The 26,875-nt window shown below is 46.2% G+C and overlaps 1 protein-coding gene across 3 annotated transcripts in view; it reads right to left on the reverse strand.

The window, feature by feature from the left end:
* TOP1MT (DNA topoisomerase I mitochondrial) overlaps window positions 1-26,155 on the reverse strand; it is a 37,046-nt gene extending 10,891 nt beyond the window's left edge. Inside the window, exons 1-6 of one of the 3 annotated variants that reach the window (XM_069956990.1) lie at window positions 26,023-26,155; window positions 13,435-13,488; window positions 11,716-11,792; window positions 3,859-3,974; window positions 3,022-3,143; window positions 2,739-2,861 (exon numbers count right to left, since the gene is read on the reverse strand). In XM_069956990.1, the coding sequence (XP_069813091.1) occupies window positions 2,739-2,861; window positions 3,022-3,143; window positions 3,859-3,974; window positions 11,716-11,792; window positions 13,435-13,482 (486 nt within the window). In that variant the 5' untranslated portion in view covers window positions 13,483-13,488; window positions 26,023-26,155. Of the gene's footprint in view, window positions 1-2,738; window positions 2,862-3,021; window positions 3,144-3,858; window positions 3,975-4,360; window positions 4,520-6,427; window positions 7,129-11,715; window positions 11,793-13,434; window positions 13,489-26,022 lie in introns of those variants that run through there. The other 2 variants (XM_069956989.1, XM_069956991.1) reach the window with 2 other exon arrangements.
* Window positions 26,156-26,875: the final 720 nt, after the last annotated feature.

Genomic DNA, 26,875 nt, shown 5'->3' on the forward strand with positions numbered 1-26,875 from the left:
TGGATAATACAGAGATGCGCTCTACCACCATGTGGATAATACAGTCAGGATGCGCTCTACCACCACGTGGATAATACAGAGATGCGCTCTACCACCATGTGGATAATACAGTCAGGATGCGCTCTACCACCACGTGGATAATACAGAGATGCGCTCTACCGCCACGTGGATAATACAGTCAGAGATGTGCTCTACCACCATGTGGATAATACAGAGATGCGCTCTACCACCATGTGGATAATACAGAGATGCGCTCTACCACCATGTGGATAATACAGAGATGCGCTCTACCACCATGTGGATAATACAGAGATGCGCTCTACCACCACGTGGATAATACAGTCAGGATGCGCTCTACCACAATGTGGATAATACAGTCAGGATGCGCTCTACCACCATGTGGATAATACAGTCAGGATGCGCTCTACCACCATGTGGATAATACAGTCAGGGATGCGCTTTACCACCATGTGGATAATACAGTCAGGATGTGCTCTACCACCATGTGGATAATACAGAGATGCGCTCTACCACCATGTGGATAATACAGAGATGCGCTCTACCACCATGTGGATAATACAGAGATGGGCTCTACCACCATGTGGATAATACAGAGATGTGCTCTACCACCATGTGGATAATACAGTCAGGATGCGCTCTACCACCATGTGGATAATACAGAGATGCGCTCTACCACCATGTGGATAATACAGAGATGCGCTCTACCACCATGTGGATAATACAGTCAGGATGCGCTCTACCACCATGTGGATAATACAGAGATGCGCTCTACCACCATGTGGATAATACAGAGATGCGCTCTACCACCATGTGGATAATACAGTCAGGATGCGCTCTACCACCATGTGGATAATACAGTAAGGGATGCGCTCTACCACCATGTGGATAATACAGTCAGGATGCGCTCTACCACCACGTGGATAATACAGTCAGGATGCGCTCTACCACCACGTGGATAATACAGTCAGGATGCGCTCTACCACCATGTGGATAATACAGAGATGCGCTCTACCACCATGTGGATAATACAGAGATGCACTCTACCACCATGTGGATAATACAGTCAGGATGCGCTCTACCACCATGTGGATAATACAGAGATGCGCTCTACCACCACGTGGATAATACAGAGATGCGCTCTACCGCCACGTGGATAATACAGTCAGGATGCGCTCTACCACCACGTGGATAATACAGTCAGGATGCGCTCTACCACCATGTGGATAATACAGAGATGCGCTCTACCACCATGTGGATAATACAGTCAGGATGCGCTCTACCACCATGTGGATAATACAGTCAGGATGCGCTCTACCACCATGTGGATAATACAGTCAGGATGCGCTCTACCACCACGTGGATAATACAGTCAGGATGCGCTCTACCACCACGTGGATAATACAGAGATGCGCTCTACCACCATGTGGATAATACAGAGATGGGCTCTACCACCATGTGGATAATACAGAGATGTGCTCTACCACCATGTGGATAATACAGTCAGGATGCGCTCTACCACCATGTGGATAATACAGAGATGCGCTCTACCACCACGTGGATAATACAGAGATGCGCTCTACCACCATGTGGATAATACAGTCAGGATGCGCTCTACCACCATGTGGATAATACAGAGATGCGCTCTACCACCATGTGGATAATACAGAGATGCGCTCTACCACCATGTGGATAATACAGTCAGGATGCGCTCTACCACCATGTGGATAATACAGTAAGGGATGCGCTCTACCACCATGTGGATAATACAGTCAGGATGCGCTCTACCACCACGTGGATAATACAGTCAGGATGCGCTCTACCACCACGTGGATAATACAGTCAGGATGCGCTCTACCACCATGTGGATAATACAGAGATGCGCTCTACCACCATGTGGATAATACAGAGATGCACTCTACCACCATGTGGATAATACAGTCAGGATGCGCTCTACCACCATGTGGATAATACAGAGATGCGCTCTACCACCACGTGGATAATACAGAGATGCGCTCTACCGCCACGTGGATAATACAGTCAGGATGCGCTCTACCACCACGTGGATAATACAGTCAGGATGCGCTCTACCACCATGTGGATAATACAGAGATGCGCTCTACCACCATGTGGATAATACAGTCAGGATGCGCTCTACCACCATGTGGATAATACAGTCAGGATGCGCTCTACCACCATGTGGATAATACAGTCAGGATGCGCTCTACCACCACGTGGATAATACAGTCAGGATGCGCTCTACCACCACGTGGATAATACAGAGATGCGCTCTACCACCATGTGGATAATACAGAGATGCGCTCTACCACCATGTGGATAATACAGAGATGCGCTCTACCACCATGTGGATAATACAGAGATGCGCTCTATCACCATGTGGATAATACAGTCAGGATGTGCTCTACCACCATGTGGATAATACAGTCAGGATGCGCTCTACCACCATGTGGATAATACAGTAAGGATGCGCTCTACCACCATGTGGATAATACAGAGATGCGCTCTACCACCATGTGGATAATACAGAGATGTGGTATACATGGCTCCTACAGTGACTGATATTAGTGACTTCCATATATACCACCATCTGGTATACACTGCTCCTATAGTGGCTTCCATATGTACCACCATAGAGTTCTGTACACTGCAGGATAGCACAGGCTGACACTGTACAGAACCCTCCGCTGTGAACCACACACCTGTTTCTCCTCTTTGGGTAAAGCTTTCCTCGCCTCGTTCTTATCGTAGAAATACTTGTGTATCTCAGAGAAGTCGCACTTGTGAAGGTGTTTGATGATTTTCTTCTCTTCTTTGCTCATTTGCTAAACAGGAAGAGGACAGCCGTCACCAGAGGTCACGTGACGGGGGGGGGGCTGGGTAGCCGTCACCAGGGGTCACGTGACCGGGGGCCAGCCGTCACCAGGGGTCAGGTGACCTGGGGGCCAGCAGTCACGTGACCGGGTCTCTAGACAGGAGACTTACGGATTTCCAGTCGGTGAAGAAATTCTTCTGGAATATCTCCTTGGTGGTGTACTCGTGGTCCAGCATCTTCCCGTAGAATGTGGCCACCTCCTCCGCTGCCGGGCTCAGCTTCATCGGCTGTCCTGTATACAGAATCGGGAAAACATTATATAGATGGTGGGGAACGGATTACAGGGTTACCGTGAATTATTTCTATACAGTAAAACATAACCTTCTCCATGGTATGGAGGCTGAAAGGATGTCCTGTAGTGTGAATAAGGCCCTATAAATATATTAATAACTGCACTGCTGATACTTCTGGACCAGCGTTGTGACAGGCAGCTCAGCCAATCACTGGCCCTTCTTGGCTGAGCGGCCAGTCACTTAAGAGACTGAGTAACGGAGGCGGCAGCGGAATCCCAGAGACAAGTCAGGAGGACATCGGGGCGCACGGACAGGTAAGCAACATGGTTATTATATTCTACATAAAGCAAGGGCCTTGCTGTGTGATAATTGAGTGCCACCGCTCACACCGCGCGTCAGGCCATCTAATACAGCGTTTAAAGGCAGCGACTTAAAGGGGTACTCCAGAGGGGAAACAAATTAAATCAACTGGAGTCAAAAGTTATAGATTTTCTATGGGGACTTGCTGCAGAGAGCACTGTCTCAGACTGGAGAAAATACACCAGTTCCTGCAGTACATACAGCAGCTGATAAGTACTGGAAGACTGGAGATTTTTAAATAGAAGTAAATTATAAATCTATAGAACTTTCTGAAATTAGTTGATTTTAAATAAGAATTAAGTCGGAGTACCCCTTTAATAACTATCTCCCTGTATGGCCTCTGGCTCTACTCACCATCATAGCAGAAGTGCACATCATCCGGGAGCGGCTCGTACAGTGGAGCGAAGTACGGACCCCGATGTTCCAGGAACTTCCATTTCACTCCGTCCTCGTAGTTTTTCTCCTCCCACCTAGAAGACAAGGATGACATGATGTGATCCCATAGTACAGGGCTCTATATATATATATATATATTACACACACACACACTACAACATTATAATATGTGTACACACACACCACTATCACTATATACAGAGACATATGGATCCCAATCACATAATAGCGGACAGTAATGCAGAGCGGGGGGTCTGTTACAATGTACCGTGTCAGCTGTAGTGCAGGATAGATATCTGTGTGTGCACTGATACACTGTAACAAATCCTCCCCTGTGAGTCAGGACAGAACAGACTGTAGGGAGAACACAGGAATAATGAGGCACCATGAAGTGTCTGGTGATGAGAAGGTTAATACCCGGCTGGTGTATATAGCGGATCCCCCCTCCTTCTCCTCTCACCAGTGTCGGGCTGCCGCTCTGACACTCTTGGCCTGCAGGGCGCTCGCACTCAGCCGCCTCCATCCCGGCATAGGGGGGCGGCAGGTCCTGAGGACACAGAACAGTCTGCAGCCATAGCTGATCATGTCACACACATGTCTGCAGGACAACACGCTCAGCTGTGACCTCTAACCTGGAAAGAGGACTTCCTGCAGAGCGACCAATCAGCATAGCGCTGAGAAAAGCATGCTGGGAAATGTAGTGTGATATACTCACCGGGGCAGAAGAAGCAAAGCTCCAGCTATAGACTATTGTTATAGGGGCTGCAGGGGATTGTGTCCAGTATAGTATACCGTACAAGTGACCCGTCATACAGCATACCGTACAAGTGACCCGTCATACAGCATACCGTACAAGTGACCCGTCATACAGCATACCGTACAAGTGACCCGTCATACAGCATACCGTACAAGTGACCCGTCATACAGCATACAGTACAAGTGACCCGTCATACAGCATACAGTACAAGTGACCCGTCATACAGCATACAGTACAAGTGACCCGTCATACAGCATACAGTACAAGTGACCCGTCATACAGCATACAGTACAAGTGACCCGTCATACAGCATACAGTACAAGTGACCCGTCATACAGCATACAGTACAAGTGACCCGTCATACAGCATACAGTACAAGTGACCCGTCATACAGCATACAGTACAAGTGACCCGTCATACAGCATACAGTACAAGTGACCCGTCATACAGCATACAGTACAAGTGACCCGTCATACAGCATACAGTACAAGTGACCCGTCATACAGCATACAGTACAAGTGACCCGTCATACAGCATACAGTACAAGTGACCCGTCATACAGCATACCGTACAAGTGACCCGTCATACAGCATACCGTACAAGTGACCCGTCATACAGCATACAGTACAAGTGACCCGTCATACAGCATACAGTACAAGTGACCCGTCATACAGCATACAGTACAAGTGACCCGTCATACAGCATACAGTACAAGTGACCCGTCATACAGTATACAGTACAAGTGACCCGTCATACAGTATACAGTACAAGTGACCCGTCATACAGCATACAGTACAAGTGACCCGTCATACAGCATACCGTACAAGTGACCCGTCATACAGTATACAGTACAAGTGACCCGTCATACAGCATACCGTACAAGTGACCTGTCATACAGCATACAGTACAAGTGACCCGTCATACAGCATACCGTACAAGTGACCTGTCATACAGCATACAGTACAAGTGACCCGTCATACAGCATACAGTACAAGTGACCCGTCATACAGCATACCGTACAAGTGACCTGTCATACAGCATACAGTACAAGTGACCTGTCATACAGCATACAGTACAAGTGACCTGTTATACAGTATACAGTACAAGTGACCTGTTATACAGTATACAGTACAAGTGAACTGTTATATAGTATATAGGATAAGTGACCTGTTATACAGTATATAGCAGTGCTTCGCTATTCCAGGCCTCACCAACAGGCCATGTTTTGAGGATATCCCATACAAAGAACACCTGTGATACCTGATGCACTGAGTATAATTATATCACCTGTGACATACTAAGGGAATCCTCAAAACCTGGCATGTTGGTGAGGCCCGAGGACTGGAATTGAGAAGCACTGGTATATAGTGATAATCACAGTGAGTTTATCAGCAACTTGACCTCAGATTAGCCCTCCCAGCATTACAAAGAAGCTACAATGTTGCAGATACAGCCTGTCAGGGACTTGTTTAAATCAGCCGTCTCAGAAGGGAGGGGGGAGGAGGGGGAGACAGAGAAAGAAGCTCACACACAGATTTTTGTGTCTTCAGCAGAAAGCAGCAGCTCAGAACTGGGGGAAGGAGACTAAATAGATAACAACAAGTATAAAAGGAATTGTTAGTCTCACCATGGACAGCAACATATCAAGAGGTATGTATGAGTGGAATATGCCTTTCATATAAGTACCAATATCTAACAAGGCAAACATTCCCCTGCAGAACACTATCCCCCCCCCCCCCAAACATGGCCGCCATGTGCCCCCTGACTCACCATTTCCACTTGGACTCCTCCTCCTTGGTCTTCTTGGCCTTCCTCTCTCCTTCCTCGCCCTCTTTCTTCCTCTTCTTGTTTGCAGTTCCTTTGCTCGTTGGTTGCTTCTTCTTGTCCTCAGGATCCTGCTTTGGCTTCTTACGTCCCGGTTCCTCGATCTCCTGCTCTTCCAGTTCCCTCTTTATCCCTTTAGTTTCCTGCTCCTCTTCTCCTTGTCTTTTGGGGTCTTTATCTTCAGCCTTCTTCCGCTTGTCTTTAGACTTTTCGTCGGACCCTTTCTTGTCCCGGGCCGTCGCCTTGGAGCCCTCCTTGGACTTGTGCCTCTTGTTGTCGGTCAGGGTGTCCTGAAACAGGTCCAGGTCCACCAGAGTCATCTTCAAGACGCTTGCGCTCTCTTTGGTGTCTGTCGGTTCTTCCTTCACCTTGTGAGGGTGTTTGCTCTTGCCTGGACGGTCCTGATGCTTCTCCTCCTTGGACGGGTCTCTGCTCTTCTTGGGATCGGGCTCTTTCTTCTTACACTTGTCCTTCTCTCGGAGTGAGCTCCCTGCAGTCTTCTTATCCTGCTCACCATCCTTCACCTTGTCCTTTCTTGTGTGACCATCCTTTATCTTCTCCTGGGTTTTGCTCTTCTCGGTATCTCTCCTCTCATCTCTCTTGTCTCTTCTCTCATCTTTGGTGTCTCTTTTCTCATCTCTCTTATCTCTTTTCTCATCTCTCTTGTCTCTTCTCTCATCTCTCTTGTCTCTTCTCTCATCTTTGGTGTCTTTCTCATCTCTCTTGTCTCTTCTCTCACCTTTGTCGTCTCTTCTCTCATCTCTCTTGTCTCTTCTCTCGTGCCGATCCTTTTTCCTCACTTCTTCATTGTGCTCCTTCAGCTTCTTCTCCTCTCCCCCTTTCTGGTCTCTTTTCTTAGATGGTTGTGGCGCCTCCTCACAATGGTTCTCCTTTTCCTTAAAGACTTTGGACTCATTGTTATTATTATCCTTGGCAGAATCCTGGGGTTCCCCTGTCTGATCTTCGGGGTCCTTGGATAGAAGGATCATGTGCTCTCTTCCTTCACTAGAGCTCTGGAGCAGTGGATCCTCATTCACAGCCGAGTCGGGGAGCTGGGCCTCAGCTTCAGGAATCCTCAGAGACACCGACTGGAAAAACACAAGACAAAACACTGACAGTGACTGAACCCCTAGAATGACTTTAAGGGATTGTTCACAAAATAAAATTCATGCCTAGACAGCCTTCGACAGTCCATGTATGATGGGAGTTGTACTTTTGCAACAGCTGGCGGGCCAAAGGTTCCCCATCCCTGGTATAGAGTGATAGAAGATGCACATGTATGTCTCCCACTGTAATGAATGAGATGGAAACTTCCACCATAGTTGCAGTAAAAGGATAGTCCTACCACTAATACTGACTATACCATCAGACTCATCACTGCCACGCTGTACAGAAGGTCTCACAGCGAGGTATATATCCCAGAAATCTCTGCACACAATAAGACGACTTAAGAAATCTACAAACCCCTCGTTCCTCGGCCAGGAAGCCCATCTTCTGATTCTTTCTAGAAAGTAAAGAAAATGGAAATAACCGATCACAGACCGAGACAAATCCTCCGTATACAGACAGCGCACTGTCCGGCTATATGTAAGGAACACTGTATATACAAAAGTTATAATACACTGGGCTGTCTGTGAATGAGAACACTATGCTCTCCGGTCTAGACAATGCTCTGTGAGCTCTACAGCCTGGACCCCAGATACATTGTGCACAGCTAGTCCTGCTCTCAGCATTGTCCAAATGTAGACAATGCTCTGTGAGCTCTACAGCCTGGACCCCAGATACATTGTATGTAGCTAGTTCTGCTCTCAGCTGTATCCAGTGTAGACAATGCTCTGTGAGCTCTACAGCCTGGACCCCAGATACATTGTACATAGCTAGTCCTGCTCTCAGCTGTATCCAGTGTAGACAATGCTCTGTGAGCTCTACAGCCTGGTACATTGTACATAGCTAGTCCTGCTCTCAGCTGTATCCAGTGTAGACAATGCTCTGTGAGCTCTACAGCCTGGTACATTGTACATAGCTAGCTCTGCTCTCAGCTGTATCCAGTGTAGACAATGCTCTGTGAGCTCTACAGACTGATGCATTGTACATAGCTAGTCCTGCTCTCAGCTGTATCCAGTGTAGACAATGCTCTGTGAGCTCTACAGCCTGATACATTGTACATAGCTAGTCCTGCTCTCAGCTGTATCCAGTGTAGACAATGCTCTGTGAGCTCTGCAGCCTGATACATTGTACATAGCTAGTCCTGCTCTCCGCTGTATCCAGTGTAGACTATGCTCTGGGAGCTCCAGACTGATACACTGTACATAGCTAGTCCTGCTCTGTATCCAGTGTAGACAATGCTCTGTGAGCTCTACACCCTGATACATTGTACATAGCTAGTCCTGTTCTCAGCTGTATCCAGTGTAGACAATGCTCTGTGAGCTCTACAGCCCGATACATTGTACATAGCTAGTCCTGTTCTCAGCTGTATCCAGTGTAGACAATGCTCTGTAAGCTCTACAGTCTGATACATTGTAGATAGCTAGTCCTGCTCTCAGCTGTATCCAGTGTAGACAATGCTCTGTGAGCCCCAGACTGATACATAGTACATAGCTAGTCCTGCTCTCAGCTGTTTCCAGTGTAGACAATGCTCTGTGAGCTCTACAGCCTGATACATTGTACATAGCTAGTCCTGCTCTCAGCTGTATCCAGTGTAGACAATGCTCTGTGAGCTCTGCAGCCTGATACATTGTACATAGCTAGTCCTGCTCTCAGCTGAGGAGTGATACAATTATATCCAGTGTAGACAATGCTCTGTGAGCTCTACAGCCTGATACATTGTACATAGTTAGTCCTGCTCTCAGCTGAGGAGTGATACAATTATATCCAGTGTAGACAATGCTCTGTGAGCTCCAGACTGATACATTGTACATAGCTAGTCCTGCTCTCAGCTGTATCCAGTGTAGACAATGCTCTGTGAGCTCTACAGCCTGATACATTGTGCATAGCTAGTCCTGCTCTCAGCTGTTTCCAGTGTAGACAATGCTCTGTGAGCTCTACAGCCTGATACATTGTGCATAGCTAGTCCTGCTCTCAGCTGAGGAGTGATACAATTATATCCAGTGTAGACAATGCTCTGTGCTCTCCTGTTGCAGCAATGCATGAATCACGCACCGATCTCCATCATTACACTGTTCTTTTCGGCTCTCTGCCTCCCCCTGCAGGCTGTTGCTGTTCTCGTCTATACGGGATGATGTCACTGGCCACCTAGGAGGGAGACACCACAGGGTCATGTCTGCCCATACAGTGCTGTGACGTCCGCCATCACCTGCATGGGCTCCCATCACCCTGGGATGAGCCTAATCTCTCATAATAAACACTTACACCTCACACCCCGGCTGCTTCATACACTTCCAGTGTTTCTGGCCGCCACCCCTATATATGACCCCATATACCGAGGAGGGGACGCACACTTTATACATACTCCTCTGTGTTCTGAGCCTTTGCTGCACATTGAGGGTCAGGACCGGGATCCACAGACAGCTCTGAGGGGCTACAGAGGAAGAAAGAAGTATGAAGTATGAAGTCTAATAATCCCCAACCCGTGACCCCCTAATCCTGAGGACAGACCAGGGTCTCATCCTACACCACCCTGCTCTAAAGTAAATACCCGGGGTCGGGTGTATGATAATATCCCAGCTCTTACTGTAACAGCCCAAATCATAGGGGACATTTAATCCCTTAGATGCCCCAGGACATGGCGTCTGTGCATGCTGATGGGTTATTATGGCAGCCGAGACCTAACAATGGCCACCAGGTCTGCTGTGTAAGTGGATCTATAAAAGGTGTACAGCGTCACCTTACAGAAGAGAAGGGTGGGGTATAATGGATGACCTGACTATTGTTCTGGGAGAGCTAAGCCGTGGCCAGAGCTGTCTGGTGCCGGCTCACCACTCCCATTATCATAGAAGATGCATGAATATATGGGAGATGGGTGTTTGCTGATCTACTGAAAGTGTCATCTGTGGGTGAAGTCTCCAGAGACCCCCATACACTTTATACTGAGGGTAAACCCACCACCAGAGAAAGGTATTACATGTATGGAGACCTAGGTCAGCGGAGGAATAACCTCTAAAGTGGTGTTCTCAAAGGTGTATCCATAACCATTCATAACTACAGCTCTGTATCAGCATGATGGGAGTTGTAGTTTTGGTGGAGACCAGGGCTGATCATTTCCTCCCCCTTACCACCTGACCGGCTGGGTGTAACCCCGATGCCACCGCCCCAAATATCAGACACTGATCACATATTGCACTGAACCCCGGTCTCACCAGGACACTGCATCTTCCTGGATCAGCTTCATGGAGGACGCAGCTTCTCCAACCTACAGGGAAAAAACATTACAGGACACCGATGGAGATGAGGATACAGGAGCTGCCCATCTATATACAGCTCCCTCATCCCCGTATCCTAGACTGTGTGTGTTATATAGACAGATAATACAGAGATAGACAGGCAAGTCCTGTATCCCCCATCTCATCTATATACAGCTCCCTCATCCCAGTATCCTAGACTGTATGTGTTATATAGACAGATAATACACAGAGATAGACGGGCAGGTCAGGTATCCAGATCTATACACAGCTCGCTCATCCCCGTATCCTAGACTGTATGTGTTATATAGACAGATAATACACAGAGATAGACAGGCAGGTCCTGTATCCAGATCTATATACAGCTCCCTCTGTCTATCCTAGACTGTACGTGTTATATAGACAGACAATACGGCACTGACATGGCTCAACCACCTTATAACTCAGTAACTCCTCCCCTAGATCACATGACACCGCAGCCCTTTACTACTCACCTCTGCACACCCATTGTGTGACTGGATCTGCTTGCCGGAATCTTCCTTGTTACGGTCACTGCTTTGATCTCCATTAAACCTTCCTTTCCTGAAGATACAATCCAACAGTAACAATCTGCCACCTGCTGGCTACAGAGTGGTAGTGCAGGCTAGAACAGGATGACAAGGATGAGCAACGGGCTGAGAGAGAAGCCAGGATGCTGAGAAGAACTACATGTAGCAGCAGTGCAGGGGGATACATATGGGGGTATAGGAATATAAGGAGACTGAACACAAGTTATACCACACTAAGCAGGAAAAATGTACAGGTGGTCAGAAGATACTAAACCTGGCAGGGGCCACCAAGACCCCCCATTCCTCATACACCGGCCCCCTCCCCTACCTGTGACCGTCAGCGGCTGCCGATCCAGCGTTGTCCACCACGCATCGTGTCCGGTTTATTTTTACAGGTTTGTGAATCTATAACACACAAGACAAAGGGGGAGATTCATGAAATATGGTATAAAGTGACACTGGCTCAGTCGTCCCACGGCAACCAATCAGATTCCACCGCTCATTTTCGAAAGAGTCTGTGAGGAATGAAATGTGGAATCTGATTGGTTGCCAGGGGCGACTGAGCCAGTTCTATTTTACATCATGTTTGATAAATCTCCCCTAGGCACTCCACTATAGGTAATCCAGCATGGGAGACTAGAGACAGAACACAGAAGAACGTACTTAAAGGGGAACTCTGGAGATTTTCTTTTCTTTTTACAAACTGTTTTAATGAAGTTATGGTTGTTTTGTATGTATCATAACTTACAGTAGACAGGTTGGCTATGCCTAGTGCAAAGTGCAGGGCAACCTCTGCGGAGCAGCACCCCCCCCCCCCCCTTATATACTCTTATTAGATGGGGGCTCTGTATCAGTAGTGCTGTGTGGGCAGCACTGAGTGATCAGATCAGGGGATAGAGGAGTGACAGCCCTGCAGTTCCCAACAAGAACATCAGCGGAAGCAGTGCATATACATTCATTGTAATGTTATCCGACAATGGAACTTTCTTACAAACAAACACACATACACACATACATACATACATAATATAGTGGTGCTTTGGATTAGGAGTATGATTCGTTCCGGGACGGCGCTTGTAATCCAAATCCACTCTTAAACCAAAGCATAAGAAATCATAGAAATGCAGACAATTGGTTCCACACCCCAAAAATAATGATTTATTATTCTGAATAACATGTAAAACAGATGGAACATTCAGAAACAGCAGAATATGTGATATTATAAGTTACTGTACAGTAATGGGGAGGGCTGTGGAATAAATATCATATATAGATGTTTAAATTAGGAAAATTAATTACCAACAGTAACCAGACTGTAGCAGAGTACTGATCAGTTACTATAAGAAAGAAAACTTAAAGGGGTGCTCAGGGAAAAAATTATTCCAAATGGACATGGAAATTATACAGATATGTAATTTACTTAAATAAAAAAATCTCCAGTCGTCCAGTACTTATCAGCTGCTGTATGTCCTGCAGGAAGTGGTGTATTCTCTCCTGTCTGACACAGTGCTCTCTGCTGCCACCTCTGTCCATGTCAGGAACTGTCCAGAGCAGCAGCAAATCCCCATAGAAAACCTCTCCTGCTCTGGACAGTTCCTGACATGGACAGAGGTGGCAGCAGAGAGCACTGTGTCAGACAGGAGAGAATACACCACTTCCTGCAGGACATACAGCAGCTGATAAGTACTGGAAGACTGGAGATTTTTTATTTAAGTAAATTACAGATCTGTATAATTTTCTGATACCAGTTGATTTAACATAAAAACTGTGATTTCAGCCTTCTAGATGCTACGAGAGACCCTCAGCATGTAACACTATATAATGATCACCGGAGATTAACAGATGGATGGGACCCTATGGCTATTAAGAGCCCAACTATCAGGATTCTAAGCCGATGGCGGTTCAGGCGCTGTTCACACTGCAGACACCAGATTAATCACACAGGACATCAACAATACAGATCTCCTCACCGCTATAGCGCTGGACACCATGACAGACCGCCCTGTATGAGACGAGAACAACATGGGAGAACAAGAACACAACGTACCGGATGAGGGTCCCCCGACTGCTGCTGCACAACGTCCTCAGCCACCATTATAACCTGTAAGATATAACATCATTTATTATCCACCCGTCCGACAGTCACCTGACATGGCTGATACCAGAGAATAATAGATTGTATATACCTGTCCTACAGTCACCCCCCCCCAGCCTGACATGGCTGATACCAGAGAGTAATAGATTGTATATACCTGTCCTACAGTCACCTCCCCCCCTCCCAGCCTGACATGGCTGATACCAGAGAGTAATAGATTGTATATACCTGTCCTACAGTCACCTCCCCCCCTCCCAGCCTGACATGGCTGATACCAGAGAGTAATAGATTGTATATACCTGTCCTACAGTCACCTCCCCCCCCCAGCCTGACATGGCTGAAACCAGAGAGTAATAGATTGTATATACCTGTTCTAACCCCCCCCCCCCGAGCCTGACATGGCTGATACCAGAGAGTAGTAGATTGTATATACCTGTCCTACCCCACCCCCCCAGCCTGACATGGCTGATACCAGAGAGTAATAGATTGTATATACCTGTCCTACAGTCACCTCCCCCCCTCCCAGCCTGACATGGCTGATACCAGAGAGTAATAGATTGTATATACCTGTCCTACAGTCACCTCCCCCCCTCCCAGCCTGACATGGCTGATACCAGAGAGTAATAGATTGTATATACCTGTCCTACAGTCACCTCCCCCCCCCAGCCTGACATGGCTGAAACCAGAGAGTAATAGATTGTATATACCTGTTCTAACCCCCCCCCCCGAGCCTGACATGGCTGATACCAGAGAGTAGTAGATTGTATATACCTGTCCTACCCCACCCCCCCAGCCTGACATGGCTGATACCAGAGAGTAATAGATTGTATATACCTGTCCTACAGTCACCTCCCCCCCTCCCAGCCTGACATGGCTGAAACCAGAGAGTAATAGAGTGTATATACCTGTTCTACCCCCCCCCCCCCCCAGCCTGACATGGCTGATACCAGAGAGTAATAGATTGTATATACCTGTCCTACCCCCCCCCCCCCCCCCCCCCCCCCAGCCTGACATGGCTGATACCAGAGAGTAGGGCTGGGCGATATGGCCAAAAAATAAAATCTCGATTTTTTTTTTTTAATTTTGGACGATTCTCGATTTAAATCTCGATATTTTCTCTTTTTGCTAAACAGGACATTTTTCTCCCTGCAGCATCAGAAACTATTTTATAGACGTTTGAGACAACAACCATATTGCTTCCCAGTGTAACAGTGCTCCTCCCGTGCCCCTATGTAGTAGACAAGCCCATTGTGTGCCCCATATAAGTAGTTTTCCCAAATATGTGCCCTATGTACTAGTGTATTAGTAGTAGTACAGATGAGGGGATTAGCAGTACAGGTAAAGATGAGGGGTGTAGTAGTGGTACAGATGAGGGGTGTAGTGGTAGTAGTACAGGAACAGATGAGGGGCGCAGTAGTAGTAGTGCAGGTAAAGATGAGGGGTGTAGTAGTAGTACAGGTACAGATGAGGAGTGTAGTAGTAGTACAGGTACAGATGAGGGGTGTAGTAGTACAGGAACAGATGAGGGGTGTAGTAGTAGTACAGGTAAAGATGAGGGGTGTAGTAGTACAGGAACAGATGAGGAGTGTAGTAGTAGTACAGGTAAAGATGAGGGGTGTAGTAGTACAGGAACAGATGAGGAGTGTAGTAGTAGTAGTACAGGTAAAGATGAGGGGTGTAGTAGTAGTAGTACAGGTACAGATGAGGGGTGTAGTAGTAGTAGTACAGGTACAGATGAGGGGTGTAGTAGTAGTAGTACAGGTACAGATGAGGGGTGTAGTAGTAGTAGTACAGGAACAGATGAGGGGTGTAGTAGTAGTACAGGTAAAGATGAGGGGTGTAGTAGTACAGGAACAGATGAGGAGTGTAGTAGTAGTACAGGTAAAGATGAGGGGTGTAGTAGTAGTAGTACAGGTACAGATGAGGGGTGTAGTAGTAGTACAGGTAAAGATGAGGGGTGTAGTAGTAGTAGTACAGGTACAGATGAGGGGTGTAGTAGTAGTAGTACAGGTAAAGATGAGGGGTGTAGTAGTAGTAGTACAGGTAAAGATGAGGGGTGTAGTAGTAGTACAGGTAAAGATGAGGGGTGTAGTAGTAGTACAGGTACAGATGAGGGGTGTAGTAGTAGTACAGGTACAGATGAGGGGTGTAGTAGTAGTACAGGTACAGATGAGGGGTGTAGTAGTAGTACAGGTAAAGATGAGGGGTGTGGTAGTAGTACAGGTACAGATGAGGGGTGTAGTAGTAGTACAGGTAAAGATGAGGGGTGTGGTAGTAGTACAGGTATAGATGAGGGGTGTGGTAGTAGTACAGGTATAGATGAGGGGTGTAGTAGTAGTACAGGTAAAGATGAGGGGTGTAGTAGTAGTAGTACAGGTAAAGATGAGGGGTGTAGTAGTAGTAGTACATGTAAAGATGAGGGGTGTAGTAGTAGTACAGGTAAAGATGAGGGGTGTAGTAGTAGTAGTACAGGTAAAGATGAGGGGTGTAGTAGTAGTAGTACAGGTAAAGATGAGGGGTGTAGTAGTAGTACAGGTAAAGATGAGGGTTGTAGTTGTAGTAGTACAGGTAAAGATGAGGGGTGTAGTAGTAGTACAGGTAAAGATGAGGGGTGTAGTAGTAGTACAGGTAAAGATGAGGGGTGTAGTAGTACAGGTAAAGATGAGGGGTGTAGTAGTACAGGTACAGATGAGGAGTGTAGTAGTAGTAGTAGTACAGATGAGGAGTGTAGTAGTAGTAGTACAGGTATAGATGAGCGGTGTAGTAGTAGTACAGGTATAGATGAGTGTTGTAGTAGTAGTACAGGTATAGATGAGTCTGGTGTAGTAGTAGTACAGGTACAGATGAGGGGTGTGGTAGTAGTACAGGTAAAGATGAGGGGTGTAGTAGTAGTACAGGTAAAGATGAGGGGTGTAGTAGTAGTACAGGTAAAGATGAGGGGTGTAGTAGTAGTACAGGTACAGATTAGGGGTGTAGTAGTAGTACAGGTACAGATGAGGGGTGTAGTAGTAGTAGTACAGGTAAAGATGAGGGGTGTAGTAGTAGTAGTGTGAAGGTGACCATGAAGGGTTAATACTTTTGGAAAAACATTGTATTCCTTGAAATGCCTTCAGCTTTGGAACCGCTTCTAGCTGGACAAGATTGGTCTACGAGACATGCTGGAATGTTGGCAGCCCCCCTGAGACGATACCACCCTGAACACACAAAAGAAGAAGATAATGTCTAATAAATAACCACTAACCAGCTCACTGCGCCGGACAGGACATAGCTAACCATTTATGGAATAACCAATCACAGTATTACATGTATACTCTTTCTGACTTGAAACTCCGCCTATAATGAAGGAACATATAATCAATGTGAAACTAAATAAAGAGGAGTATATACTCAAATCTCGGCTGAGAGAGAGGTTATACCAACTATCTGTGTCTGGTGTTATCTACTCATCGCTAGCACTCAGCTCTATTCAATTTGGACAGGCATAGTCACTTGGGAATAAAGTGGATGAAAGGGTAAAATTCACCTTATCAGTTGGAGGCACTGCTGAGATACAGTACTCGAGGGGACACTGAGCTCTAGAGACCGACCGCCTGCCACTCACCAGAGGAAACAGGACCGTCTGACATAGGAGACTGATCACCTCCATTGAAACATGGTAAGTCTACTGATTCTTTGAATCTGTGGCTTATCCGTGTGTCAGACTGTTCTGATTGAGGCTGGGGGTGTATGTGTTGATCTCTGGAGGATACTGAACGGCCAGTAAGTGTCTTTGCTGTACTGTTCTAAGAACCTTTAGTGTATATATATTGTATATACACAGCCGTAACCTACTGACTATAGCCTGTGACTGCTTGCAGTTTTCTTCCTCTGAAGTTGTGCGACTGTTTTTCCTTTTTCTTTTTGTTGTTGTGTATTGAGCTCGGTTTTTTGGTTGTCGGAAGGTTTTTTTTGCTGTGTTCGATATTTGGGCTCTGTATGGGCCCTTTACTGTGAAAAGTTCGCTAGTCGGACTGCACAGGGCATACGCCTCCTGAGTGCGATCGCTAGATTAGCTACGGTCACGTCACGAGGAAAAGATTGACACAGGAGACGACCGGGCGTCCGGTGTTGTGACGCGGAAGTAGGGGGGGGGTTTATTTTTTGCAGTCGCTCAGCTTCAGAGGGAGCTTACTGTACTCCAATCTCTGATGGGACGATTGTGACCGGATTTTAAACACTGTTGATTTTTATTTTTGCCGTATTTTTCCTGGGTGTCAGAAGCTTCCTGTACAGTTTGCGGGACCCTCTGGGTTGATAAATCGCACACAGGTTAGCGCACGGGATACGCCGGTATACGCCTAGTGAGACAGCCGGAGATTAGCTCTAGTTGAATCACGTAGGAGAAGTCTGACACATGAGCGGCCTAGTTTTCGGATTTCACGAAAGCAGATAGGGAACCGGTCACATTCGCCCCAGACGGGAAGCAGAAACCCGTAGTGTGATGGAAAGCCTACGGTCCTTGTTAAAGCCAAAAGTTGGTCTGGAAAGGAATGGAAACCCAGTCGAGCTGGTAAGCCTGGAGAGAAGGAAAACACTTGTTGCGAGTTAGAAGAGAATAGAAGTTGTAGTGTTTGTGGTAGTAATGTTATTGCATTGAGAAGATAACTGCAGGTATATAGGGGTATGCTGAACACTGTACTGTACATGATGTGTTAGATAAAAGATAGTTCAATGGATAAAACCAGGGGTGGATTGTGTACTGTGTGTGGTTTTATCAGTTAAACGATTAGCACAATGAATCTCTATGTATAGTGTAGTATATAGTGTAGTATATAGGAACTTGAGGCAGTCATCATGGATTAAGTGTGAATTCCTTCAATTCACCATTGTTCTTGGCCTAATGTTTATGGAGACTCCTTATCTGAGCTGCCTGTCAGCTGGATGTTTTATAGCTGTGTTTGTGAGACTCTTCACATTCTCCCCCAATGAGAACATGATGCTGATCTACACTTGCCCAAAGTACAGGGGGGGCTAAGGGCCTTGTTGGAGTGTTGGTCATCCTTAGTGTATAGATGCATGACACTCAGGGGACTATAGAAGCTGATACACACAAGCAGAGGGGGGAAAAGTGTTCATAATAAGTATATTATGTATGTGTATCAGACAAGGCTCGCAGGTGGGGGCCACCACCCTAAGATGGCGTCGATTACTGGACTTGTGGTGTAAAAAAAAAAAAAAAAAAAAAAAAAAGATTCTAACTCCCATCATGTCTGTTACAATGGTAGATCACATTCCATCGCCCCTGTTCCCCCGCCTCTAGAGAACAAAGGTGTCTTTAGAAACAGCCCCTAAGATGACACCACCTATTACCACGCCCTAAGCCAATGCCCCCCATATCCGGCTATTGCTTCTGGTCCGGTGGCCATTTTAACTCCTGGCATTTTTGTCATCCGCCCTCCCGAACATCCCTCCTACCAATCCCCATGCCCATACTGCTTAGTGTCACTGAGGGGGCGGGCACAGGACTCTCCCATAGAGATTAACAACTGTTTTCTACTTCAGCTAAATGAATGTTATTACGTGATGGTTAGGAAAGTTAGACAAAGGTTTATGTACTGTCTGTAAGAGCGGGGTCTTTTACACCCATAAGTTTATAAGATTGTTGTACGGAAGTGTCAGTAGGAGTCAGAGAGACATAGCAAGGTTTACTAGGAATGTCAGGAGGAAAGTGATAATTGGTAAAGATCAAGCGCAGAAGTTTTTCCCAGAGATATCGATCCTAATAAGTTCTAAGCACATTGGTTTGTTTTTCCTACTGAGTTCTAAGTATTTTCCCAGTGTCTGCTTTTTCTTGTTCCCTTTTTCAATTCTGCTGTGAAGCCTTCATTCTTCTCAGTTATCTGGGAGGGAGACTGTGGGGGTGTCGGCCCTGCAGGGGTTACAGTCTGGTAAGATAAGAGCGCAGCATTTGTTGTCTTTTTCAAACCTTCAAGGTTACTTCACTGGGGAAAGGGTTAATATGAGGCTAGCCGAGTGTAACATGTTTTATTATTTTTATTTTTAGGGATAACAGGTTTGTGATGATTATAACAAACTATTATAATACACTAAGCCCATGAGGAAAAAGTTATTACTTACTAAAGTAAACTTTTAAGTTTAGAGTCTGAGGGTAGCTTCACACGGGCGGGCTCGCAGCGAGATTCTCGCTGCGAGCCCGGCAGGTCCTGTCAGTTCCCATAAACTACATACTTGCTGCGGACCGCAGCGAGTATGTAATTGTACCGCGCTTAACCCCTTCTACTCCCGCCGGCTCCCCCGCTGTAAGCAGCATACATTACCTGTCCTTGCTGCACGGGTCCGGCGTCCTGCTCTCCCGCCCGGCCAATCAGTGGCTGCGGCTGGGCAACACACTAATTGGCCGGACGGGAGAGCAGGACGCCGGACCCGTGCAGCAAGGACAGGTAATGTATGCTGCTTACAGCGGGGAAGCCGGCGGGAGTAGAAGGAGTTAAGCGCGGAACAATTACATACTCGCTGCGGTCCGCAGCAAGTATGTAGTTTATGGGAACTGCCAGGACCTGCCGGGCTCGCAGCGAGAATCTCGCTGCGAGCCCGCCCGTGTGAAGCTACCCTGAGAGTTTATAGAGTAATTTACCTAAAACACCTTCATATTGTGAAGTGATTTTATTACTGTTTTCCAATGTTGTTACTAAAGGTGTATAGTTTTATACTTGGCTATGTTATTATATGCCTATAGGCCAAGTATGGAAAAGGGGGGAAAGAGAGGAATTAATTAATTTGAAAAACTGCACAAACTTTATTGTGGACTAAAGATGTTTATTGTGTTTTTGTTATTTAATGTGAAAAAAAGAAAATGTAATTGAAAGCCTAAATATTAATGAAAGTTTAAAAGTTTTCATTGTAGATAATTTTAGACTTTACAAAGATGGATGACACAAGACGCAAGGATATATGGTGACCGCCATGCAGCGTGACGTTCCACTGCAGAAACCGCTCCTGCCATAAGCTGCAAGTGAGGACAATCACTGAGACATGTAAGGTGGTTGGAGGTGACTGTGCAGAGGTCTATATGAAGCCCACCATTATGGGTTAGTTGGCAAGTGAGAGATTTGTTTGGTCCCTGGGCTTACCAATAAAAAACCCTGTTCAAAGAAGAAAAGCTGCCATAGAGCGGCTGACGCAACGTTCACGCAGACAAACCCTGATGCCAAAAGGGTGATGGATGATGGATGAAGCTGGTGATGCTGTGGTTTCTGTGCTATTCCCAAGGTAACCGCGTACAAAGCGTACAAGGGAATGGGGAGATGTTTCCGGTCTCTTCCTGAGGTAACCGTACATAGTGTACAGGTGGAGGAGGAGATTTGGATCTGTTTGTTTTTAAGTCTTTTACAGAGACGATCAGCAACAAGCTGAGAGACCAGCGGATGGAGAGGAGGTACAGGGTAAAGATGGCGTCAGACAGTAAGTAACTGTGCCGACAGCCTTGTATCCCACTGTAAGTTATCTGACAAAACCAGCAGAAGGAAGCCATGTGTAATGTGGTGTATAGTATCCTCACATTGGGCGGCCCAGGGGACAACAAATATAGCAGAGAGGGTTATGTACGGCTGTATTATCTACACCTGTTATAACCTACTGTAAGTAACACCATAAAGTACCTGTCTGCATAGTCTGTCATCTTCCTGCCTGTTTCAGGGAATGTAAGTGGACGTCATCCAGCTGCCACAGGTGGCCTATATAGATATGTCCTTGTCTGTACTGGTGTCTTCTTTACAGGTCAGCCAAAACTATGGGAGACGACAAAGCCAATGTCTGAGGTGATACTAGTGGCCTTAAAAGAAGCGATATAACTGAGGCCAAGAGTCCAAGTGTCTAAAGAGGCCTGTCAGTCAGAAGATAGGTTTAAGGATAAAGGATCCGTATCAATGTTATTAACCATTACAAAAGTATAATGTGATATATGATTTTCATTATAAGAGAAGGTTTTTCAAACCTTGAATGATTTTATAGCTTATACTTTGTTTTTATTCCTAAAGTAGTTATTTTATGTGTAATATGTGATGATCTTTGTGAAACAAGAGATAATTCAATAAGATCCAAATATTATATTGGCAGTAAGCGCCCAGTTACTTCATATCAATTCAATCTGTGCCCACACCTGCTCATTCCTTCATGCTCCCTGCAGTCTGTCAGCCCTTTGTCCCGTTTTTTCCATTCCTGCTATAATGTGTCTGCACTCACACTCAGCCATTCACACTGCTGTATATAAAGGTTTCTGTCACTGTCCTCCTGCACAGCTCTGTGATTCTCACTTACTGGTATCTACACACTGCTGCTGTTTTCAGGTTTATGCATTTACTATACATACTTCACATGCTGATTTCTAGATTGTACAGTAACTTATAATGGGACATATGTAATGGGACTATAAGGGAATCCGATACTAAAGATTACGAAGCTTCACTGATTGGTTCTTATAAGTGAATCTAGTGGTTACATAGTAGGTCACATTGTAGAGATGTTATTGCATTTATCTGTTGTGCTGTATTTGGTTTATGTATCAATCAATTTTTTATTTTTTTGCCATGAGATGAGATTTGCTCACATCTAAACTTTCCATTTTCAAAAGCTTTTTAAAGTTAGCTATTGTGACTTTCCTATACCCACATGATGCCGAAGTGGTAGAGTCCTTGTGAAAAAGTCAAGATTAGGGACAAGTCTTCGGGACAGGAGATAAGACAATAAGGTTTGGTTGATTTGATAAAATCCGGAGAGGTATTCATTATATATATATATATATATATATATATATATATATATATATATATATATATATATGTATTGGCTTGGGTATTGATAATAGCTTTGATTTGTTTTGGTGCAATTAAGCTGTATATTATTGTATACTGTACACCCAACGTGCACATATCCACTTCTTTTTAGTCTTACACATTCTATTCCTTCTAATAGGTAGAAACATAGAAAAACTGTTTCAAGCATCTGCTTCTATTTTAATAAAAAGTATATTTCCTTGTGTTGTTTCTGGCCTTTCCCCAACTTATCTCCCTTGTTCGTGTTCAGTTTTTATTAATACGCTTTCCCTTCTTCTACTGGTTATACGTACAGTTAGCTTTATCTACCACCTGGTTACAGCGATGACCCATTCTAAGAGTGTCAGAGACTGTCAGATCCTTTATTTTTCAGACACAGAACTGCCGAGATGACACATTGTTTAAACACTTATCTAGTAAAATTCTCCATGTTACAGACACTTCCAGGCACAACAACCCCCTGATATCTATCCATGAGCCAACCACTAACACCAACCGGATATTAAGTCCAATTCTTATTAACTTCTCCATAAACTCTTTACTATAAGAACTGTATCAAAGGCTGGAGGTAAATCAGGGGATGAAACTAACTTGATGGTTATAGATATTTTCCCAGGAGAAAGAACCACGCGCCTTCAAGGAACATCCGGATGTTAAAGAAGTAACTCCAACTATGTATGCCGAGTTCCAGTCTCAGACGATTCCAAAAAAGCCAATGAACAAAGAAGGGCACTTGCCCCCCTTGAAGACTACGGTGCACTACCAAGATTCAAATTAAGGGCATAGGGATAACTAGTAAGAATATCTGAGGGTACTGAGAAGTCCAGGTACAAAGGGGGGTTACTCATTAGGAGGAACTCGTCTCAAACTGGTGAAGTCTCCTATACTCCCTTCCCACTCAGAGGCCTCGGATATTCATAGGACCTTAGGGAACCTTCAGGGATAGTTAGATTACAATGTTTTTAGGGGGGCCTGTGAAGGTGACCATGAAGGGTTAATACTTTTGGAAAAAACATTGTATTCCTTGAAATGCCTTCAGCTTTGGAACCGCTTCTAGCTGGACAAGATTGGTCTACGAGACATGCTGGAATGTTGGCAGCCCCCCTGAGACGATACCACCCTGAACACACAAAAGAAGAAGATAATGTCTAATAAATAACCACTAACCAGCTCACTGCGCCGGACAGGACATAGCTAACCATTTATGGAATAACCAATCACAGTATTACATGTATACTCTTTCTGACTTGAAACTCCGCCTATAATGAAGGAACATATAATCAATGTGAAACTAAATAAGAGGAGTATATACTCAAATCTCGGCTGAGAGAGAGGTTATACCAACTATCTGTGTCTGGTGTTATCCTACTCATCGCTAGCACTCAGCTCTATTCAATTTGGACAGGCATAGTCACTTGGGAATAAAGTGGATGAAAGGGTAAAATTCACCTTATCAGTAGTACAAGTACAGATGAGGAGTGTAGTAGTAGTACAGGTAAAGATGAGGGGTGTAGTAGTAGTACAGGTATAGATGAGGGGTGTAGTAGTACAGGTACGATGAGGGGTGTAGTAGTACAGGAACAGATGAGGGGTGTAGTAGTAGTACAGGTACAGATGAGGGGTGTAGTAGTAGTGCAGGTACAGATGAGGGGTGTAGTGGTAGTAGTACAGGTACAGATGAGGGGTGTAGTAGTAGTACAGGTACAGATGAGGGGTGTAGTAGTAGTACAGGTACAGATGAGGGGTGTAGTAGTGGTACAGGTATAGATGAGCCTGGTGTAGTAGTAGTACAGGTACAGATGAGGGGTGCAGTAGTAGTAGTAGTACAGGTAAAGATGAGGGGTGTAGTAGTAGTACAGGTAAAGATGAGGGGTGCAGTAGTAGTAGTACAGGTAAAAATGAGGGGTGTAGTAGTAGTACAGGTAAAGATGAGGGTCAGGGACATAGCTAAGAGCATGGGGCAGACTGGGGGGGAAGGGCATGGGGTACACTGGGCTGGAGAGCATGGGGTACACTGGCGGGGGCAAATATGGGGTACACTGGGGGGAGCATGGGGCAGATCGGGGGGAGAATAGGGCAGATCGGCAGGGGCATGGAGCAGACCGGGGCAGGAGCGAACAAACCTGGTGTACCCGCTCTGCGCGGGCGCACACCACCGGCACTTGCGCTCTCCTCCCGCCCCCATAGCCAGACATATACGCGCGCTTTCCTCCCGGCCGCACATGGAGGTCCCCGGAGGAGGCTGCAGATACTGAAGCATACGGGTGATAGTGTCGCTGCTGTACAGCTCCAGCACCCGCAGCGATCACCCGATGCTTCAGTATCTGCAGCCTCCTCCGGGGACCTCCATTTGCGGCCGGGAGGAAGCGCGCGTACAACGTCCGGCTATGGGGGCGGGGACATAGGACGCTGCTGGCCACTGCTCTCTCGCACCTCACGCTGTTTCAGTAGCTGGAGGATGCGAGCAGCCCGCCCGCGCGCCCAAATCCAATGATTTTTTGGAAAATCGATTTTCCGATTTTCCAAAAAAGTCAAATCGATTCTCAAATTCTGGCGAATTAATCGAATTAATTCGATTAATCGCCCAGCCCTACCAGAGAGTAATAGATTGTATATACCTGTCCTACAGTCACCTCCCCCCCCCCCCCAGCCTGACATGGCTGATACCAGAGAGTAATAGATTGTATATACCTGTCCTACAGTCACCTCCTCCCCCCCCCAGCCTGACATGGCTGATACCAGAGAGTAATAGATATTGTATACCTGTCCTACAGTCCCCCCCCCCCAGCCTGACATGGCTGATACCAGAGAGTAATACATTGTATATACCTGTCCTACAGTCACCTCCCCCCCCCAGCCTGACATGGCTGATACCAGAGAGTAATAGATTGTATATACCTGTCCTACAGTCACAGCCCCCCCCCCCCAGCCTGACATGGCTGATACCAGAGAGTAATAGATTGTACATACCTGTCCTACAGTCACCTCCCCCCCCACCCCAGCCTGACATGGCTGATACCAGAGAGTAATAGATTGTATATACCTGTCCTACAGTCATCTCCCTCCCCCCAGCCTGACATGGCTGATACCAGAGAGTAATAGATTGTATATACCTGTCCTACAGTCACTCCCCCCCACCCCAGCCTGACATGGCTGATACCAGAGAGTAATAGATTGTGTATACCTGTCCTACAGTCATCTCCCTCCCCCCAGCCCGACATGGCTGATACCAGAGAGTAATAGATTGTATATACCTGTCCTACAGTCACAGCCCCCCCCCCCCAGCCTGACATGGCTGATACCAGAGAGTAATAGATTGTATATACCTGTCCTACAGTCATCTCCCTCCCCCAGCCTGACATGGCTGATACCAGAGAGTAATAGATTGTATATACCTGTCCTACAGTCACAGCCCCCCCCCCCCAGCCTGACATGGCTGATACCAGAGAGTAATAGATTGTACATACCTGTCCTACACCCCCCCCCCCCAGCTTGACATGGCTGATACCAGAGAGTAATAGATTGTACATACCTGTCCTACACCCCCCCCCCCCCAGCTTGACATGGCTGATACCAGAGAGTAATAGATTGTATATACCTGTCCTACAGTCACCTCCCCCCCCCAGCTTGACATGGCTGATACCAGAGAGTAATAGAGAGCATACATACAGCAGTATAATGGCGGGGTATTGCTGGCCATCACACTCACCCCCGACTCTTGCAGTCTGTTCCCGGGATGGCTCTCGGTTCCCGGTACCTCTCACCCGGAGACCGGCACGGACACGCCACTATCCGCCTCAGATTCTCCCGCTCACTCAGGCTCCGCCTCTGCGGGGCGGGACGTGACGTCATAGGCAACAGACTATTTCCGGTCCGGAGCGCGGTAACCTAGCAACTGGCCGGAAGCGTTAGGTCCCAGCATCTTCTAGGGTTGAGACTAGAATGGAGTGGTAAAAGGAGGTCCTCCCTGTGGAGTCCGTATTCTAGCCTGTTCTGTATAGAGCAGGCTAGAATGGAGTGGTAAAAGGAGGTCCTCCCTGTGGAGTCCGTATTCTAGCCTGTTCTGTATAGAGCAGGCTAGAATGGAGTGGGTAAAAGGAGGTACCTCCCTCTGGAGTCAGAATTCTAGCCTCTTCTAGGAGAATAGGCTAGAATAGAGTGGGTAAAGGAGGTCCTCCTCCTGGAGTCCTGCAATCTAGCCTATTTTAGGGTAGAGTATTTTAGAATGGAGTGGGTAAAAGGAGGTACCTCCTTCTGGAGTCCATGATCTAGTCTGTTCTATGTAGAGCAGGCTAGAATGGAGTTGGTAGATGGTGGTCCTATTTTTTTTAAATGACATTAAAATCATGTTATTTTTAAGCATGAAAACTTTTATTTTAAATTTTTTTATTAAAAACACTCTCATAAAATACAATATTTGAAGTATAATTAAAAGGAGGTATTAGTGCTCTGGCCTGCCCAGTTGATACAAGGAGGGTCCTCCCGCTGGAGTCCGTATTCTAGCCTGTTCTAGGAAGAATAGGCTAGAATGGAGTGGGTAAAAGGAGGTACCTGTAGATGGT

This window comes from Dendropsophus ebraccatus, chromosome 2, assembly GCF_027789765.1.
Source record: "Dendropsophus ebraccatus isolate aDenEbr1 chromosome 2, aDenEbr1.pat, whole genome shotgun sequence".
Lineage (NCBI taxonomy): Eukaryota > Metazoa > Chordata > Amphibia > Anura > Hylidae > Dendropsophus > Dendropsophus ebraccatus.